The sequence below is a fragment of the Mesocricetus auratus genome, unplaced genomic scaffold (genome assembly GCF_017639785.1).
Source record: "Mesocricetus auratus isolate SY011 unplaced genomic scaffold, BCM_Maur_2.0 Super-Scaffold_100007, whole genome shotgun sequence".
In the NCBI taxonomy this organism is placed as follows: domain Eukaryota; kingdom Metazoa; phylum Chordata; class Mammalia; order Rodentia; family Cricetidae; genus Mesocricetus; species Mesocricetus auratus.
Genome location: NW_024429191.1, coordinates 96,133,837 through 96,153,219, shown reverse-complemented (window position 1 = coordinate 96,153,219; position 19,383 = coordinate 96,133,837). Strand labels below are relative to the sequence as shown.

General features: G+C 54.0%; 1 protein-coding gene across 3 annotated transcripts in view; it reads right to left on the bottom strand.

Annotated features, from left to right (window-relative positions):
* Positions 1–861: 861 nt before the first annotated feature.
* Positions 862–19,383, bottom strand: part of Ccdc40 (coiled-coil domain containing 40) — a 42,819-nt gene continuing 24,297 nt past the window's right edge. For all 3 annotated transcript variants that reach the window (XM_021227033.2, XM_005070188.4, XM_040750142.1), the window contains 10 exons: positions 18,832–19,075; positions 18,553–18,735; positions 14,643–14,888; positions 13,195–13,408; positions 12,594–12,763; positions 12,299–12,390; positions 10,571–10,691; positions 4,724–4,912; positions 3,408–3,566; positions 862–2,016 (listed from right to left, as the gene is read on the bottom strand). In XM_021227033.2, coding sequence (XP_021082692.1) covers positions 1,768–2,016; positions 3,408–3,566; positions 4,724–4,912; positions 10,571–10,691; positions 12,299–12,390; positions 12,594–12,763; positions 13,195–13,408; positions 14,643–14,888; positions 18,553–18,735; positions 18,832–19,075 — 1,867 coding nt within the window. In that variant the 3' untranslated portion in view covers positions 862–1,767. The remainder of the gene's footprint in view (positions 2,017–3,407; positions 3,567–4,723; positions 4,913–10,570; positions 10,692–12,298; positions 12,391–12,593; positions 12,764–13,194; positions 13,409–14,642; positions 14,889–18,552; positions 18,736–18,831; positions 19,076–19,383) is intronic.

Here is a 19,383-nt window from a genome sequence, read left to right as displayed (position 1 = left end):
TTGGGTGATGGGCGCAGGCAGGCGTGTGATCCCAGCACTCGGGAGACAGAGGCAGGGGGATTGCCAGTTTGATCCCATCATAGGACACACCTGTTGATGTGGCGGGCGGGCAGGCATGTAGCTTAGGGGCAGAGCGCAGGTCTACCGTGTGCCGTGTGCAAGGCCCTGGCTTTCCTGTAGGTGCTGTGATGACTCTTGCAGGAGGGGCTACTATAAGTGCACCTGTGCCCTCTGGCTGTCAGACTTTTGAAACAGTGGACCTCAGGAATTAAATCCAACCCCCGAGTCCCATGCTGAGGGAGGGGGACGTCCTGGAAGGACATGGCACACAGCTTGTTAAACCACAGTGCACCGGACGACTAGTGCCAAGAAGCCAGTGGTGGGCGGGACCTCACCTTGGCGGGGACTGCTTAGCCATACAGACCTCCTGCCCTATGGAGAGCTAAGCCTCACGTCGGGACCCTCAAGGTGGCCCTGGTGTGGTGGGTGGTGGTCCATTATCTGTTCCATTTCCCACTGTGGTCACATTTAATAAACCCCCTTTCTCTGCTTCTCACGGTTGTCTCCTATTGGCTGATGGATGGCAGCTAGTGGAGCCTAGTTTCTTGGGGCTGCCGGACTCCATTTCGGAAAACAAACTCCATAGCAAGCAACCAGTTGATAAACAGCAGACTTCACTTGCAAGCACTGAAGCAGAGGGCCCAGACCCGCAATGGGGTTCGTGTCCCCCCTCCCCCTTCTCTCCGCACCCCCTCCCCCTGCAGAGTGGGTGGGGTGGGCGTGGCTGGGGTCTCCCGGCCTCTTGGTTTATTTTTATATTTCGTTGTTAGGACGAACATGTCTGATTCGTCTGACCAGAAGCAGCTTTCGTAAATTTTATTTCTCTGCTGTAAAGTTTAAAACTGAAATTATTCCATAGGACGGTTTTCTATTTCACATTTATAAGAAGCAAAAAGGCAACTGGTGGCTCAGAAACCCAGGGCGGGGGAGGTAGAATGGAGAGAGAGAGAGAGAGAGAGAGAGAGAGAGAGAGAGAGAGAGAGAGAGAGAGAGAGAGAGAGAGGTGAGAGGGTCAGTTACTGCCTCCGTAGACATTTGCTCCCCCAGGGGGGGATCCTGGGGTCCTTAGCTTTGATCTTTGGGTTTCAATCTATTTCAATGCTTCCTGGGAGGTGGTGGGGGCTGGAGAAGGGCTGAGCTTTCTGTCTGGTGGGGGTGGGGAACCAGAATGAAGGTAGCTTGTGGGGTTCAGATGGGCTGAAGCAGTCTACCTCGTTCCTGGCTCCCTTGGGGGGTCCTCACGCCCATTACTCGCTCCACAGAACCCAGGGCCTGTCCCGGGTCAGTGTGATGGGTATCGGATGCACGGTGGAGCTGCCGGCAGACAGAATGACCTTTACCTGGATGGGTAAGGCCAACAGAAGAGAGCGGCCGGTAATGCTCAGGCAATGCCCCTGCAGGCTGGCATGGTCACCACAGCAGATCAGGGATGCTGCATTACGCTGCTGTGAGCAGCAGGCCGGCTGTGACCCATACAGGTCTGGGTAGTCGTGTTACTTAAGCAGGGTGTCGTTCTAGGGGACGCGTGACTTTTCGGAACACAGTGTGTGTGTGTGTGTGTGTGTGTGTGTGTGTGTGTGTGTGTGTGCGCGTGCGTGCCTGTGTGTGCGTGTGCATGCGTGTGTGTGTGTGTGTGAGTGTGTGTGTGTGTGGCAATTCCCTGGCTCTCCTTCTGGGCAGCCTTGGCACGTGTGGGCCGAGTGCTGTTTAGGAGGGCTCTGGGAACTTCAGCTTGCTGGCGATCTTCTGATGAATCTTTTGTAGCACTTCCTGGAACTGGGGGTAGTCTTCCTGTACTTGGGAGAGGATGGAGTTGAGCTGGGCCAGCCGGATGTCCAGCTTCCTGCGTTCCAGCAGCTGGGTCTTGCTGTTGCGGTATAGGAACACATACTTCCCGTCGACCGCGGCCTGCAGGTTCTTGGCACGCATCTGCAGGGCCACAATCTCCAGAAGGTTCTGGGTGGGGAAGAAGGCCCCCGTGTCAGTGTCCAGGAGTCAGGAGGAAGGACCCCTGTCCTCGGCTTAGACTACAGGGGATGGCAAAGAGGAGAGGTGTTCTTGAGAGGACCCAGCCAACTCTCTGGACTCCAGGGGAAGGGGCCTTGTAACCCTGGGCGGGAGCCTTGCCCACCTACGGGGGAGGTGTTTTGCCTGCTGAGTGGTGCTAGGCGCACTCCTGAGGCCGTGCTGTCCGCTTAGACCCACACCACAGCCAGCCCAGCTGGGACTCCACTGGGGAACTTCTACCTGCAGACTCAGACACTCAGATCACTGGGGAACTTCTAAACTACATGCAGACTCAGACACTCAGATCACTGGGGAACTTCTACCTGCAGACTCAGACACTCAGATCACTAGGGAACTTCTATCTGCAGACTCAGACACTCAGATCACTGGGAAACTTCTAAACTACATGCAGACTCAGACACTCAGATCACTGGGGGAACTTCTAAACTACATGCAGACTCAGACACTCAGATCACTGGGGAACTTCTAAACTACATGCAGACTCAGACACTCAGATCACTAGGGAACTTCTAAACTTCATGCAGACTCAGACACTCAGATCACTGGGGAACTTCTAAACTACATGCATACTCAGACACTCAGATCACTGGGGAACTTCTAAACTACATGCAGACTCAGACACTCAGATCACTAGGGAACTTCTAAACTACATGCAGACTCAGACACTCAGATCACTAGGGAACTTCTACCTGCAGACTCAGACAGACAATGGCAGTCAGGTTTGCTCTTCCCCCTCCAGTCTGCCTTGGATGCTCTGTCCCATGCTGCCCCAGAGCCAGGAGGGATTCCCCGATTGCAGGTCACCCTCAGCCCTACAGTTTTACACTATCTCCCGGGGTCAGGACCCTGCTCCTTCCCAAGGCGTGGTGCAGTCTGGCCTGGCCCCTCTCGGCCAGGCTCCTCCATCTACCTGAATGGCTTCCTGCTCTTCTCACACACAACCCCCAAGCCTCGAAGCACACTCGTTTCTTACATGGCCTTCTTGGATTGCTCCCCTCGAAAATCCAACCTCTTGACTTTACTCGGAGGCCCTGACATCCCAAGAATGTAATCTTCAGTCACAGGGGTTTTGTTTCTGTTCGGCTGCCCAGGCATCCAGAATGGTGCCCAGCCAGTGACAGGTAGAGATCAAAACGTATGGTGTGACCAAGTTCCCAAGGGATGGAAACGTGAGAGACATGAGCAGCTGGTGGCCTCATCACCCGCCGAGGGTGTAGCTGGCCCCGAGGAGGAGATCTTCATGCGGGACTCGGGCTTTCCTGGGGTGCTCACCCCTCTGCCTGGGCGCTTCAGGCCCAGAGACCTCCCGAGAGATTTACCTGCCGTTTGAGAGTTGTGAGCTGGTTGATTTCTCCTTCCAGGACGTCTATGTCACCCTGCATAGCTGACAGGGACTGTTGTCTCTCCTGAAGGGAGCTGCCCAGGAGTTTTTGAGTTTCTTCTAGTTCTGAGATAGTCTTGTTGCACTCTTCTGTGGCCTGGGAGAAGAACAGGACCCCATGGGCTCCCGGCATCCAAGTTGCTTAGCAGATAGATCCCTCCGGCTAAGGGCCAGTCACAGGCCTCAGAACACTTACTCTTGGGGGGGCGGGATGGGGCGGGGGCGTGGGAGGATTCCTGTATTAGTCATGTTTCTATTGCTGTGATTAAAACAGCGTGGTCAAGGAGACTTAGAGAAGGAAGGACTAATCCGGGCTAACGGTTCCAAAGGGATCAGAGCCCGTGACGGCAGGGCCGAGGCGCAGTGCTGGCCAGAGCAGAAAGCTGAGGGCCCGAGCCTTCTAACCACAAACACAAAAAAAAAAAAAAGAGCGTGGAAATAGAAATGGTACACGTCTTTAACCTCTCAAAGCCCGCCGCCACCGACACTTTCTTTAGCAAGGCCGTACCTCCAAAACATCCCCCAAACAGCGCCACCAATTGGGGACCAAGTGGTGAGGAGCCCAAGACTATGGGGATGTCACATTTACACCACCACACTTCCCAAAGAGGAGTCCGGTAGCCACAGACCGTCTAGAATGTGTGGGGTGGGGGTAGTAGCCTGTGAGACACCAGGGCCCTGAGGCCCACGATGCCAGATAGGGAGACTGTGGCTTCCCAGAAGACACGGGGGGAGGCAGTCTGTGGAAGTCTGTGCTCTGAAGGGGCAGGGGGACACGGGGGCCAGGGTCAGCACTGCAGCCTTGAGCCAGGAAGGGAAGAGGCTGTGTGGGAAGTGTAAGGAAGGAAAGGAGGGGGGGGGTGGGGTGGCTGACAGGGGGCGTGGGACTCCTCTGCTGAGCCCCAGTGACGACCTGGCCGTTTCTGGAAGTGTCTGCGGCAGGGTGTTACAATGACAAGGATGACTGTGATCCAATGTCTAGTCTGTTCGCCTTCCTATGTCCCTCAGAGATGAGCGGACGGGCCAGGGTTGGTGGGCCAGGTGATCACTCTGTGTCCTGGTGGCGTGACAAGGTGGGAGCAGGTACCCCTTGGGCCAGCACGTGGGGATGGATGGAGACACGTGGTGACCATGTGCAGTAGGACCCTGGCAATGTGCGTGAGTCCCACAACCGATGCAGACACGCAGCCCGGGCAGGGACGCACGTCTGGAGCATTACTGGGTCTCGGGAGCAGAGGAAGGGGCAGGTCCTACCTTCTGTATGTTCCTGATCTTCTTCTGCAGCTCCTTCTGCTGGAAGTGGAAGTCTGTCCTGGTGACAATCTTCTTGTCCGTCTTGCTCTGCCCTTGGGCCTGGATTGCAATGGTCTCCCTGCGGGCCACAGCCAGCTCCATGTCGTGGATCATCTTCTCCTGCTGCTTCAGCAGCTGCCCGTGCTTGACCTGGGGGGGGGCAAGGCGGGGGTGGGCGGGACACAGCTTAAGTGAGAGTGGCCAGCCACCCTCCCTGGCTTGTCCGCCTTCGACACTGGCCCGCGAAGAGTCAGGGGCATGGAGACAGCACACACCAATGGGACAGTTGCTGGATGTCCCCGTGAGCAGTATAAAGGGATGGTGAGGGCGGGAGGAGAGGGAGGAGAGGAACACGCCAGGTTCAGTGGCAGGTGTGTCGAGAGGGTGGGTAGTATGTCTGGAGATGGGGGTTTGGTCAGCAGTGCCATCGCTAGGTTAACTGCTTGGTGTGACAAGACAGTGACACAGGCAGAGACTGGGTGGGTCTGTGGACAGTGGCTGAGGGCTGTGGTGTGTGTCCATGGACTGTGGGGTGCTGAGGGCTGGGGTGTGTGAGCTTGGACCGTGTGTGTGTGTGTGTGTGTGTGTGTGTGTGTGTGTATGTGTGTGTGTGGTGCAAGAAGTCTTTCTAGATTCACAGGAGCATTTGTAGCTGGACCCCTGGGCCTGCTGGTCAGCCAGGGCAATCTAATCCGTGAGCTCCTGGCCAATGAGAGACCCTGTCTGTTGGGGAAGTCTTATGTCAATAAAGCACTGTTGAGCCAATAGGAATCTAGATAGGTGGGACTAGGAGTCCAGGAGGACTCTGGGAAGGAGAAACACAAGAGAGCAAGATGTAACGCCATGGGGTAGGAAGCCCGGAACTATTCTCCAGTAAGAGAAATACTTAGATTAACAATTATGGGGTAATTACTTAAGTCAGAGCTAGCCAGTAAGAAACAAGCAAGGCCAACAGCTTCATAATTAATATAGCCTCCTGTGTGTTTATTTGGGACTGATGCGGTTCTAGAACCAGGACGGCGGGAAGGCTTCTCTCAAGGAAAAAGCTTCTCTTTACACCTGTCTCAAAGGAAGTGACCAAAGTTCCCAAGGATGTCCTATGACTGCCACCCACACAATACACACACACACACAACACACACACACACACACAGACACAAGCACACACACACAAGCACACACACACACACAAGAGTGCACACATGTATAAACACACGAGTGCTCACACACAGAGACATGAATACACAGACACACGTAAAACAAAATAAAAGGGCAATAAATAAATTTCAACGATTGACCTGTGCAAAAGCGATCTGACAGGCCCCCTTAAAGCTGGCAGGTTACACCTAACCTTTGGTACTCTAGACTCCAGGAGGTGGGGATTGCAACATATTGACTTTTATGTGTCCATTTGATTGGCCTAAGGGCTGCCCAGATAGCTGGGTGTATCTGGGAGAAAGTGGAGAGCAGCATGTTCCTGTGGGCTGTTGGATAGAGTGGACACACCCACCTCCAGTGGGCGTGCCTGGGAAGATGGTGGAAGATGTTGTCCCTCAAGGCTGGGGTGGCGTGCTTTCCATGTTGGAGCTGGTGTGCTGGGCTGGAGCTCACCACCTTCTCAGTCTTTGGATTTGGGCTGGCCGGCATGCGGTACTGGCCCTCCTAGGTCTCCTATGGGCCGCCATTGTGCGCCAAAAAGCACAACATGTACAGGTGTCTTGTTGGGTCTGCCTCTCTGGGGAACCCTCACTGGTTCTGAAAGACTCCACTCAGTGCAGAAGGAGCCAGGAGCAGCAGGGAAAGTGACAAGACAGATCTGGGGGTCACAGGAGGCACAATTCAGCGGGGACTTGGGCACAGAGTCTGCCTCAGGTGGCCACGCCCCCAGGGTAGTGAGAAAGGTTTCTGTGCTAAGCCAGGCAGAGGTGAACAGCCCGATGAACGAGCCTCACTGACCACCAACTTGTCCAACATCAGTTACCAAGCGGCCGCCTGGGGTGGGGGTGGGGGCTGGAGAGACGGTTCAGTTGTTAACGAGCACCTGCTGCTCTTGGGGAGGCCCCGAGTTTGATTTCCCAGCACCCCTGTCAGGAGGTTCACAATTGCCTGTAACTCCATGCAGACACCACTCCCATGCAAATGCACACATACATGTCACAATTACAAACAATAACAACTATGTAGCTCTGTATGTCAGGGACCTCCGGCCATCAAACCAGGTACTGCTGCCTCACGTACTCATAAGAAAAGACCCTCATAGAAAGTATGTGACTTGGGACCACCCTGCTATCTGCCAAATTCCAGAAACAGACCTGTGGCTTATCTAGGGTGTAGGCTTAATAGAAGGTGGATTGTGAAAGATAATGTTAGAGTCTGCAGTTAGGTTTCCAGAGGACACAGGATGCCCTAGCCATCCCACTGACCTTCTGCTCTGCCAGGTTCATCGCAGCTACAGCACATCCCCCATTCCTTCCCCTCCTCCCTTCCTCTATATAAACCCCTTTGGGGGTGAATCAAGTTGTCGCCTTGATCAGACTCTTGTCTTGGCGTCCGTCCTTGTATCCCCTGTCCCCCATCTTTACCCTAGGTGTCCACCAGACCCACGATGAGTGTCCTGTGGGTCGGGACACCGTGGACCAGGCTGGCCTTGAACTCACAGAGATCTGCCTGCCTCTGTCTCCCGAGTGCTGGGATTAAAGGTGTTTGACACTGTGCCTGGCTCAAAACAGTAAGATCTTTCAAAAGAAAGCAAGCCCAGAGCTAGAGAGATGGCTCAGAGGTTAAGAGCACTGACTGTTCTTCCAGAGGTCCTGAGTTCAATTCCCGGCAACCACATGGTGGCTCACAGCCACCTTGAATGAGATCTGGTGCCCTCTTCTGGCCTGCAGGCAGAAGTCTGTATATACAATAAATAAATAAGATATAAAAAAGAAAAAAGAAAGCAAGCCCATGTGTCAATGCCTCATCATGACACACCATGCCCAGTTGGTGGGCTCGACGGCTTTGTGCTATGGATTTGGAACCTTGCCAGCCTCACCCGGTAGGCAAGGCGGCAGTTATGACTGGCACGGCCTTGGCTATGTCAGGCTGGGTCCCAGCAACCGTCAACCAGGAACCACATAGGTCACAGCTGAGGTGGCCCACCTGCTGCCTGTCACAACCGAGGCTGGGGTCACATCTGTGCATGCTGGCTTTGTGGGGGTGGGGGAAGCCAAGCCAACTGCACGTGTTGAGGGGAGGCCAGTGACCCCCCCCCCCGTGTGACTGACATAGCAGTATGGCGTACAGGGATGCTGGTGGCAGGGCGAGGAGGAGACCCTCAGCTTTCCCCCTCTCTGCCTCCACCTTCCTAGTGCTGGGATCACAGATGTGCGTCTAGTCTGCCTGTGCTTTGAAAATTCACTTAAATTGAGTGTGTGTATGTATATGTGTATATGTATATGTGTGTGATATGTGTATATATATATGGTATATGTGTGTGTATATAGTATATGAGTGTGTATGCATGATATGGTATATGTGTATGTATGATATATACAAGGCTTGCACAACAAAAGCCATCTTACTATTCCTACTGTATTCTTAGAGACTGACACTTAGTTAAGTTTCTGTTTCTCTGTGCCTGCTTATCTTCCTGTACAGCACATTTTCAAGACCTGCAGTCCAGGCTCTCCCATCCTTCTGCCACCTGGCCTGCACTCCAGACTCCCCCAGCTGCAGACTCGTGTCCTGGGAACACACCCTGCCAAGGAGAACTTCGGCCCCCCGCCCTTCTGCTACCTGCCCTACTTAAGCCCCGTTGGTACTTTCAATAAACAAGGCTTGATCAGAATACTGTCTTGTCTCTGTCTCTTGTCCCCCCCCCCATTCTCCCTCCCTCCCCTAGGGTCCCCGTTGACTGACCCGGCTGGCCAGGGCATGTATGTATGTATGTATGTATGTATATGTATATATATATATAAGTATATATATATATTTTTTAAAGCAGGGTCTCACTCTATAGTTGAGGCTGGTCTTGAACTTGACTCCTGGATGCTGGGATGGATTGCAGGCATATTATTGTGGTACTTGGCTTTATATTTTATTTTATGGATGCTGGGTGTATTAGTTACTTATCTTCTTGTTGTGACAAAATAACCCAGACAAAAAGAATTTAAGAAAGGAAGGGGCTATTCTGGCTTGCAGTTTTTTTTTCCAGACAGATTTTCTCTTGGTAACAGCCCTACCTGTCCTGGAACTTGTTCTATAGACCAGGCTGGCTTTGAACTCACAGAGATCCGCCTGCCACTGCCTCCTGAGTGCTGGGATTAAAGGTGTGCACTACTGCCACCACCAGGCCTGGTTTACAGTTCTAAGTGGTGCAGTCCACCGTGGCCGGGAAGGGGGCGGGGGCTTTAGCCGACTGGTCAACCTGCATCCACAGCCAGCAATGAGTGCTGTTGCTCCGCTCCATTCTCCTTTACTGAGTCCGGGACTATGGTCCTCACAGAGTGGGGCTCTCAGTCAGGTGGCTCTTGCCACTTCAGTTAGCCTAATCCAGATTAACCCCTCACATGCTAAGCTAATCTAGTTGACAGCTCACAGGGTGTCCAGACGTTGTCCTCTGGGCGACTGTAGATCTGGTCAGGTTGACAATCAGTCATGCTGTAGATCAAATCCTGGGCCTTGAACACGGCAAGCTCCATGCCAGTCCGGCTCATGCCTGAGAGCTTAGAGTAGCCAACAGCCTGAGGCCGTTGCATAGTAAGTGCAATTGGAAAAGCCATGTCACTGTGGTTAGCTGATCTAACTTGACATCTTACTTCCCGTGCATGGGCGTCCTGACTGCATGTATGTCTGTGCACAACGTGGACACCTGGTGGCTGGGAAGGTCAGGAGAGAACATGTGGTCCCTGGGACTGGAGTGACGGATAACTGGGAGCCGACACATGGGTGCTGGGAATCAAACCTGGGACCTCTAAGAGCTCATAACCTCTGAGTCATCTCTCTAGCCCCTAACTGCTCTAATTTTTATCCCCTAAGGTCTTGAACCTTAAGTGGATGGTCACTTGTGACTTAGTTGTTCTTACAGTCCGTGAAGCCCACTGCTCGTGAGAGATGGGGTGAGGTGCCCCCGGGCCTCCTTTTCCATGAGTTGTCTTTTGTTAGGCTCTTGCTTTATTTTGTTTTTAATTCATTTATGACATATACAGCATTTTGCTTACATGCCAGAAAGAGGGCACCAGATTTAATTGTAGATGGTTGTGAGCCACCATGTGGGTGCTGGGAATTGAACTCAGGTCCTCTGGAAGAGCAGCCAGTGCTCTTAACCTCTGAGCCATCTCTCCAGCCCCTAGACTCTAGCCTTTTGAGACGGGGTCTTGCTATGTCACCCTAGCTAGCCTGGGACTTGCTGTGTACACACCAGGCTGGCCTCAGACTGCTGGGGATTAAAGATGTGCCCACGCGAGGTTCTTCTTGTTCCACAGTGAGATCCGTGGGCTGGGAAACTGGGCTTTACAACCAGTGTTTGCCAATTCCGGAGGGGCCTTGGCGCATACAACCACAAGTCCTGGCTGCTGTGGTCACACAGCACAGACATAAGTCTGCACAGCACAGACATAAGTCAGGCAGACCCTGGTGTGAGAGGCCGGTGACGACCGATGCAGAGCCTGCAGCCGTGTTTGCTAGAATGCGGCCACTGCGCGGCAATGATGGGTCCTTCCCAGGAGGAATCTCACCTGCTGCCCGTGGCAGGACGGCCTGGTGGTTACGGATCTGCAGCCTAGCTGCACCTGTGGTGCCCGCAGCCCTGACCCACTCACTCACCTTCATCCTGTGGATCTCGGCCTTCATGGCGTGGATCTCTGTCTGCCCGGTCTCAGAATCCACCGCGGCGCGCATCTCCTTCGCCAGTTGGATTTTTTTCTCCCAGAGCATGATCTGGTGTCTTCAGAGGCAGGAGAGGCGGAGTCAGAGCCAGAGCCAGAGCCAGAGCAGTTTGAACCGGGGTGGCAGGGACCCCGCCCCTCTTGCCCAGGGGTGTGGCAAGTGAAGCCCGAAAATCTTTACTCAGCTTCCTGACCAAACAGTTTGCCAGGTCTTGAGACAGACAGACCTCTGCATGTGGGCTGGCGGGGAGGAGAGGAAAAAAGAGGGGAGGGAGAGGAGGGGAGGGGAAGAATTAAAGGAGGGAAGAGGTGAGAGGCTGGGGCTGGTAGCTAAGAACGCTGGCTGCCCTGGCAGAGGGTGTGGGTTCAGTTGCCAGCGGCCCTGTGGTGGTTTGCTCCTTACTGTAACTCTAGTTTTAGAGGCACCCGAGGTGGGCGGGGGAGAGGCAGAGGGGAGAAATGTAACTTAGGAACTGAGAATGTACACGTGATCGGTAAAAGTCGGATAAGGAAGTAAAAGGCCAAACAGCTTTATGGGAGAAAACTGTCCAAATGTAACCCAAAACACATCCCCAAAGCCACTGGTGTGGTGGTGGTGTGTGTGTGTGTGTGTGTGCGCGCGCGCGCGCGCGCGTACGTGTGTGTGTATTAATGCACAGAATCTGTCAAATGTGTGTGTGCGTGAATGCACAGATCTTGCCAAATGGCACCAAACACATTATCCCTTCTAGAGCACTCCTGTCAATCAAGGGGCACCCTCATGGTGCTCACAAACTGTGTCCACAGGAGAGGTATATGTGTGTGCAAAGACATCATAACACACTTAAAACTGCCTCAGAGAGAGTGGTCTCGCTGCAAACGAAACAAGAAAGAAATCTAGCTATACAATGGTCTCTTGTGTTGAGTGTAGTGGTCTCTTGTGATGAGTGCTGAGGGCCGGGGGTGGGGCTCAGTGGTAGAGCACTTGTCGGGCATGTGCAAGACACACACACACACACACACACACACACACACGCATGCACACACACACGCACACATGCACGCAGGCTCAGACATGCATGAGCAGAGGTGATATTACATGATTACATGGTTTCCCTTTTCCAACAGTTTAACGTGTGTATGGGGGTGGGATGCACCTGTGTACACACAGAAGCCAGAGGACACCTGGTCTCCTGCTGCTGCTCTCCACGTAGTCTCGGGACACGGTCTCTCGCGGAGCCTAGAGTTAGACCAAGCTCCATCATGCTGGCCTTATGGGCACACTTGGCCATGCCTGGATGTTTACGTGGGTGCTGGAGATTGGAACTCAGGTCCCCATGCTTGCACAGCAAGCACCCTCATCCACTGAGACATCTCCCTGTTTTTGCTTTTTTTTTCTTTGCTGCTCTCAATATTTTGTCATAGTGTAAAATGTTTGGGGTTGGGTTTATACGTTACTACCTTTTTCATAAAAAAAAATAAGATACATTTTATAAACTTTATCCCAAAGAGAACCACTGGATACCCAGAGGTAACTGGCCTGGCTGGTGGTTACCCGCAAGGGTAGCCTACAGAGCTCCACGGTGGCTTTCTGTGGTTCTTTTGGGGTCCACAAAGGTGGCCCGCAGAGCCATGCCCCAGTAGTGACCTTTAGAGCCGGCCAGCACACGGCTGAGCCCCTACTCACTCGGCCTCCACCAGGCTGTTGAGGAGGGTGGTCTTTTCCTCACCGAGCTGTGTCAGCTTTTCCTGCATTTGGATAGTCTCTCGCTCTGCATCCTGTGGGGACCGGGGACAGCTGTGTGAGGAAGCTTCAGGGCAGTGGCCCCTGGAGTCCCTTCGGGACTGGCAAGACCTTAGACCAGCAGTCTGGTTCCCTCCACAAGCCCCTCCAGGGAATCTGCCCGAATTGAGGCTGGCTCTGCGCCACGCCCTGCCGGGCCCTGCCGGTGACGGAGGGTGCGTTGGTGGGTGGCACCAACCTTCAGTGTGCGCACAAACTCCGTCTCGACCAGCAGGGTGCTCTGCTGCAGCTGCTCCGAGTTGCACCGGCTCTTGTCCATCAGCGTGTTGAGCTTGGTCAGGTCGTTGCCCAGCTCCTTCATGTGGCGGCTCATCTCCTTTTGCTCTCTCTTCTCTTGTTCAATTTTGTCTGCGGGAGGACCGGCAGGCGGGGGGGGGGGGATGCTGGAGGGTCGGGGGTCCTAGGCAGGCAGTAGCCATAGATAGCCTCCCAAGAGTTTCACAGACCTCTGAGCCCCCTCCAGGAAGGAGTGTTTTGTTCCCGTTATCCCCCCACGGACCTCAGGAGCGCAGGTAAATAGCACCAGCATACTAGATGCCTTTAGGGTTTTCCTGGTTTGCTTTGTTTTCCTATTTGGTTTTTTTTTTGTTTGTTTGTTGGTTGGTTGGTTGGTTTTTTGAAGCAGGATCCTACTGTGTAGCCCAGGCTAGCCTCAGACTCACAGCCCTCAGCGCCCTGAGTGCTGGGATTGCGGGTGTGTGTGGCTATGTGGCTGGGAGGGAACCGCCTCCCAGGGCGCAGCCCTCCCCCTCCCCCTTCCCCGGGGTGGGGGGGCTCACTCTCTATGCGGAGCTTCTTTTGCTCCATGATGTGCATCTCCTTCTTGAGTTGGTCCAGGGACACCAGCTGTTCCTCCCGTTCGTGTGTGACCTGGACCAGTTCCTGCTGCAGTCGCAGCCAGGTCACCTGCGCCTCTGCCACGCCCAAGTTGTTCTCTTCTGTCAGCTTGGACAGCCTCTTGATCTCCAGCTCCAGGGGACCGACTTCTTCCCCCTGGAGGGATTTAATGGGAGTGCAGGGTGAGCCTCGGGATCCACAGGTTTGCTTTTTGTTTATTATTTATGCGCCGTGTGTGTACATGTATGTGTGCATGTGTGTGTGTGTATGTGTGTGTATGAGTGTGTGGGAGCCAGTGCGTGCTTGTGCGTGAGTGCCTGAGTGTGAGCACGTGCATGAGTGTGTGTGACTGCACGCACAAGTGTGTATGAGTGTGTGCGTGTGCGTGAGTGCATGTGTGTGCACGCGAGCGTGTGTGCATGAGGTTGTGCGTGCTTGTGTGTGAGTGGGTGACTGCATGCGTGTGAGTATGTATGCGTGTGCATGTGCGTGTGTGTGCGCGTGCATGCGCGTGCGTGGCCACAGAGGTGAGAGTGCCACATTGAGTGTTATTTTGTTCAGACAGGGTCTCTCGGTGTGTGTGTGTGCAGGCGCCCGGGTGTGTTTTTACTGTGGGTGCTGGGGTGGAGGCCCCAGATCCTTATGATCACCAAGCGAGCACTTTGCCGACTGAGTCAGCTCCTTCTTTTGGGGTGGCTTAGGGAGAATCACGAATTCAAGGCATTTACTCCAAGGGTTCTGACAGCCCTCGGGAGGCCTGAGAATCCTTATCTTTCACTGGCTTTGAGGTTCCAGGTCCTCGTGGGCACAGCCTTTGACTGGCAAGGAGACCCTGCATCCTGTCCCTCTGACCTCAGACCATCAAGGTCGGCGGCCAGCACAGGGCTCCCGGGACCCCTTGCTCTAGTTGAGGACTTGAAGCCCAGGGTGGGTGCTCAGGTTACAGGTGCCTGAGTAACAGGTGCGACACGGAGCCCTCAGATTGATGAAACCACTTTGCCTAGCACAGCAGTGAACCAGTCCAGCCCACCGGTGTCTGTGTGGCTCACAAGCCACGGAGAAAAATCAAAAGGAGCCAGGTGGGCAGCCCCCAGCCCCCAGAAGCTGAGGCTTCGGCACCTCAAGGCCTAGGTCCACCCCTGGGCCACACAGCAACAACAAAGTCAAAGGAAGGCTCATGCCAGATGTGAATGGAATGGAATTCAGCTCCGGGTTACGGAGGTGGGGAGCGCCCTTGCCACCCAGCCCGGCCTAGTGTCGCACACATAGCCGCTTCACTAGCGGTCTGGGGAGAGGTAGGGAGGGGCGCCTGCTGTCTGCGAGCCCCACGGCGCACGGGAGCCCAGGGCGCGTGTGCGCATGCGCGGCGAGCTCGCGCGCAGCACCTCACCCCCAGCACGGACACCATCTGCTCCAGCTGCTTGTTGAAGAAGTTGATGAGGCTCTGCTTCCTCTCGATGAGGATGGTGCGGCGGGCGATCTCGCTCTCGCTGTTGGTGATGAGGTCGTTGAGCCGCTTCACCTCCTTGTCCATCTCCGCCAGAGTCTTCTTATGCATGTCTACCTTGCAGCTGGTGTTGGTGATGTCCAGGGTGGCCTGAGCGATGTCGCCGTCAAGTTTTGAAAGATGTGTCACCTGAGGGCATGGAGGGCGACAGGTGTGAGTGGGGCTGCTGTTCCCTTGGCACGCCTAGAGTGTGTTCCGGAGCGATCCCTGCATGCCGTCATGGGGAAGCTAACTGGGAGATGAGAGGAAGGGAAAAGCAAGCTATCCGTGCTGGATTTTCTTTATAAACAAGCAGAGCATAAGTGCAGAGGGGAAAGTGTTGCATCATGGGTGATTCTGTCACAAAGCTAGCCACCAGACCACCTGGAAGCCTTCCTCCAGTGTTACGTAACCCACCCATGCCTCCCACCATCCCACGCCCCTTAGGAGAGCAGGGGTGGGGGCCACATGCCACTGATCTCTTTAGTCTGACAGATACGGTCTCATTCTTTTTATCCTTAAAGATTTATTTATTGTGTACACAGTGTTCTGTCTGCATACTGGAAGAGGGCACCAGGTCTCATTACGGATGGTTGTGAGCCACCATGTGGTTGCTGGGAATTGAACTCAGGACCTCTGGGAGAGCAGTCAGTAGCTCTTAACCTCTGAGCCCCTGCCTCATATTCTTATGTAATTAAAAAAATTTTCTAAATAAGGTTTCACTGTATACTGCTGGTTTGCCTCAAACTCACAGAGATCCATTTGCCTCTGTCTCCCAGGTGCGGAGAGTAACCGTGTGTGTGTGTGTGTGTGTGTGTGTGTGTGTGTGTGTGTGTGTGAGAGAGAGAGAGAGAGAGAGAGAGAGAGAGAGAGAGAGAGAGAGAGAGAGAGAGAGAGAGAGATTGCCTCTGGCCTCTCTTACATCATTTTTAATGGCTGTGCAATGTGCAGTGGGACGTTTCCTGACCCCTTTCAGATCATGACATAGTCTTCCACACCACTACCCTCTGTAACCAGTGGAAAGCATCCTGATCTCCCTGGGACCCTGGGACCTGGATATCCTGCATTGATACCCGTCTCCCTCTTCCCGCTGCACCAGCCCCAGACAGAATGGTGACCGCCAACCTCTGACCCTCTTCCTGCCCCAGCTGTCACTGGTGCACGGGGCTTTTGAGTACACAGTGTCCCCCTTGCAAGGGCTCGCCTTCAGTTGGAAAAAACCCACAGTAATGAAGTTGTTAGCCTAAGACTCTCTACTGCCCTCTGCTGGGAAAAGGCGGTGATAGTGCATGGTGGGGACCAGGCAACAGGAGACCTTCGGGGGATAGGTCTAGCCTGGGCAACTATGGGGCCAGGCAGGCTCCTTCACACTCACCACACTCCTTAGTGTCTCGAAAGCACCCGGAACACCTTGTCTTTCTGCCTGCCCTGCTCCCAGGGAAAGGACCTGAGCTACGTCGGCCTGGACATTCCAAGGAGAGCCAGTTGGGCTGTCATTAGCTGCCGCCAGCTGTGTCTCCTTCCCTGCACAGTCAGGTCAAAAGTGTGTGTGGAGTGGGAGTGTCAAGGCCGCCATCTTTTCAGGGGGCCCGGTGACAACGGCCGTGCCGACTCCTGTCAAGTGGCCACAGTGACGGGACGCGGCAGTGGTGGCAGGTTCGGTCCTCTGCCACCCTCAAGGAGACAGGAGAGACAGCTGAGCCCACAGGGCCCGAGGCTGGGCCCAAGGCCCTGGTCAGATGGAGGGCCAGGTTCTCAAGGGAGCTGGATTCAGGTGTTAACTGCGGAGACGCCCCTGTCTAAGCCTGGGTGGGCCCCCATGTTCCCCATCCTCAGCCTGACACAGGCTGCAGCGCTCCCCGGGGGCCACCAGAGACAGAGGTCTATGGTCCCTACCATACGAAGAAGCAAAGGGGGAAAAAAATGAGCAGGGACGGGGGCTCGAGCACAATCCCAGCATTCGAGAAGCAGAGGCATGTGGATAGCCATGGTTTTGATGCCGGCATGTACGACACAGTGAATCTCAGGACAGTCTCAGCTACAGGTTGAGACACAGTCTCAAGAACCACAACAACAGAAACCCAAACAACAAACAAACAAACAAAAACAAAAGACCAAAAAAAAAAAAGAGAGAGAGAGAGAGAGAAATATTCAAGCAGTGAGTTGCTTTTCCAAAGGCAGTCTCCCACGTAGCTGAGGAAAAAGCAAAGCCCTTGAGTGAATTTTCGGGTGTGCAGTGCCCCAGGCTTTGGAGGTTAAAGGCAACTCTGCAGGCCTCCAGGGCAAGCCAGCCTCCTGGGTGGTGGCTCCCGCCCTGGGACTGGTGGCTTAGCAGCTTGTTCTCAGAGTGTAGACATTTGCAGACCCCCGGTATCTGCTCAAATCACCGAAAACCCCGAGTCAGCCTGGAGCCGCTAACAAGAGACCCGTCAGTCAGAGCGGGACAGTCTGGTGGTGAAGGTCATGCAAGGATGAAGGTTTGCGTTGTGGAGGAATGGGTGACTGCAAGGGCAAGTGTGTTGGATGTTGCAGAGTAAAACGAAAAGCAGAACAATCCAGTGAGTCCCAAACAATGCCTGTGAGCATTCCTCTCTGTGTCAGTTTAATGCCGCTAATAAAAACGTGACCAAGAGAACCTAAAACCAGATGTCTAACAAGAGTGCAATGTTAGCATGAGGGTGTGAATGAGGGTGTGTGTGTGTGTGTGTGTGTGTGTGTGTGTGTGTGTGTGTGTGTGTAAATGCTTGCAGCAGGGAAGCCATCGAGGAGCGTTTTCCTGGACGGGAGGACTACAGCATCTATTGTTTTCATTATGTCTTCTTGAGTTCTCTTCCTCCTTCCTCCCTGACCCCTGGTGCTAGAGAGACAGAGCCCAGGGCCTCATGCATGCTAGGCAAACTCTCCAGGTTTTCAACAATAAGACAGTACCAGCTGGATCTGCCATGCCAGCTACTCAAGAGACTAAGGCATGACAATCACAAGTTTGAGCCTAGCCTGGGCTACAGAATAAGTTCGGGTCAGCCTAGGCAACTAGTGAGACCCTGCCTCAAAATAAGAGGAGGGCTTGGGGAACTGGGGCGGGACACAGCCCACTGCTCAGAGCCCTGCATTCCATCCCCAGGCCCCAATAAACTGGGCATGGTGGCATGGGCAGGAGGGTCAGAAATTCAAGGTTATATATACATATATGTGTGTGTGCGCACGCACACACACACACACACACACACACCCCTTGCCTTAAAGAAGGAGCACAAAGAAGACTAAGGGCTTTTCAGGGGCGTGGCACTTGCCTGGCATTTGCAGGATCCTAGGTTCAATCTCTAGCACTACAGAAACTAAATTAATTGAAATATATTAGGCTGGGCGTTGGTGGCGCACGCCTTTAATCCCAGCACTTGGGAGGCAGAGGCAGGCGGATCTCTGTGAGTTCGAGGCCAGCCTGGTCTACAAGAGCTAGTTCCAGGACAGCCTCCAAAGCCACAGAGAAACCCTGTCTCGAAAAACCAAAAAATATATATATATATTATAGGGTTGGGTTTGGTGGCCCACATTTTGATCCTGGCACTTGGGAGGCAGAGACAGGCAGACCTCTCTGAGTTTAAAGGCCAGCTTGGTCTACATACCAAGTACAGGGACAACCGGGACCACACAGAGAGACCCTGCCTCCAAAGGAGCAAAAATAAATGAGTATATTATAGAAAACATTGCTTTGTCAGCTAGAAACAAAGTCACAAGGGACCGCCCCTAGATACCTTTTGCTCACACGCCCCTGGCTCCAACCCAGCCCCTGCCCGGTCAGCTGGGGGCCACCTACCAGGTTGGTATTTTCCTTCTGCAGCTTCCGAAGGAGCTGTTGGAAGTACTTGGTCATCTTGCTGGAGGTCCCATGTTCCTGCAGCTTGTCCAGGATGGAGGCATCCATCTTTTGCCGTAGCTCCTGCTCTTGACGGACAGCCTGGCGGGTGTCCTGGAGTTCGTTCGTGACCGCTGAGCGTTCCTGCAAAGGAACAGCCATGGGAGGGACGTGCCCGGGACTGTCCTCCTATGGGCTGGCTGAGAGCAGAGGCCTGGGGTTGGGGGGGCCGTGCCTCACCAGATAGCCCTTGTTGAGCATTTCTTCGGTGTCCTGCAGGGCGAGCTGGTAGGTGTTGAACTCGCTCTGCAGGGCCTCTTGCTTGCTTAAGCACTGGGTGGTCATTTTCTGCACCAGCATGGCTTCTGTCTCTGAGCGGTTCAGGAGGCTGGCCAGCTTCTCGTTCTTCTCTTCCTCCTTCATGATGGACTTTTTATAGGCTTCGATCTCACCGTCTATGGACTTGACCTGATGCTCACACTCCCTGCAAAACCAGAAGAGCAAAAAGCCCATCCGTCACAGGCTAGACACCGGAGTGGATTCCACACACGGAGAAATAATTTTGGGCACCAGCTCCTAACTGCTACTTGTGTGTGTGTGTGTGTGTGTGTGTGTGTGTGTGTGTGTGTGTGTGTGCGCGCGCGCTTTTCTGTTGCTGCGATGAAACACTGGCCAAAAGCACCTTGGGGAGGACAGGGCTTGTTTGTCTCATGTGTCACAATCCGTTATCAAGGGAACTCAAGCTGGGAAACCGGAGGCAGGAACTGGAGCAGAGGACACGCAGTAACGTTG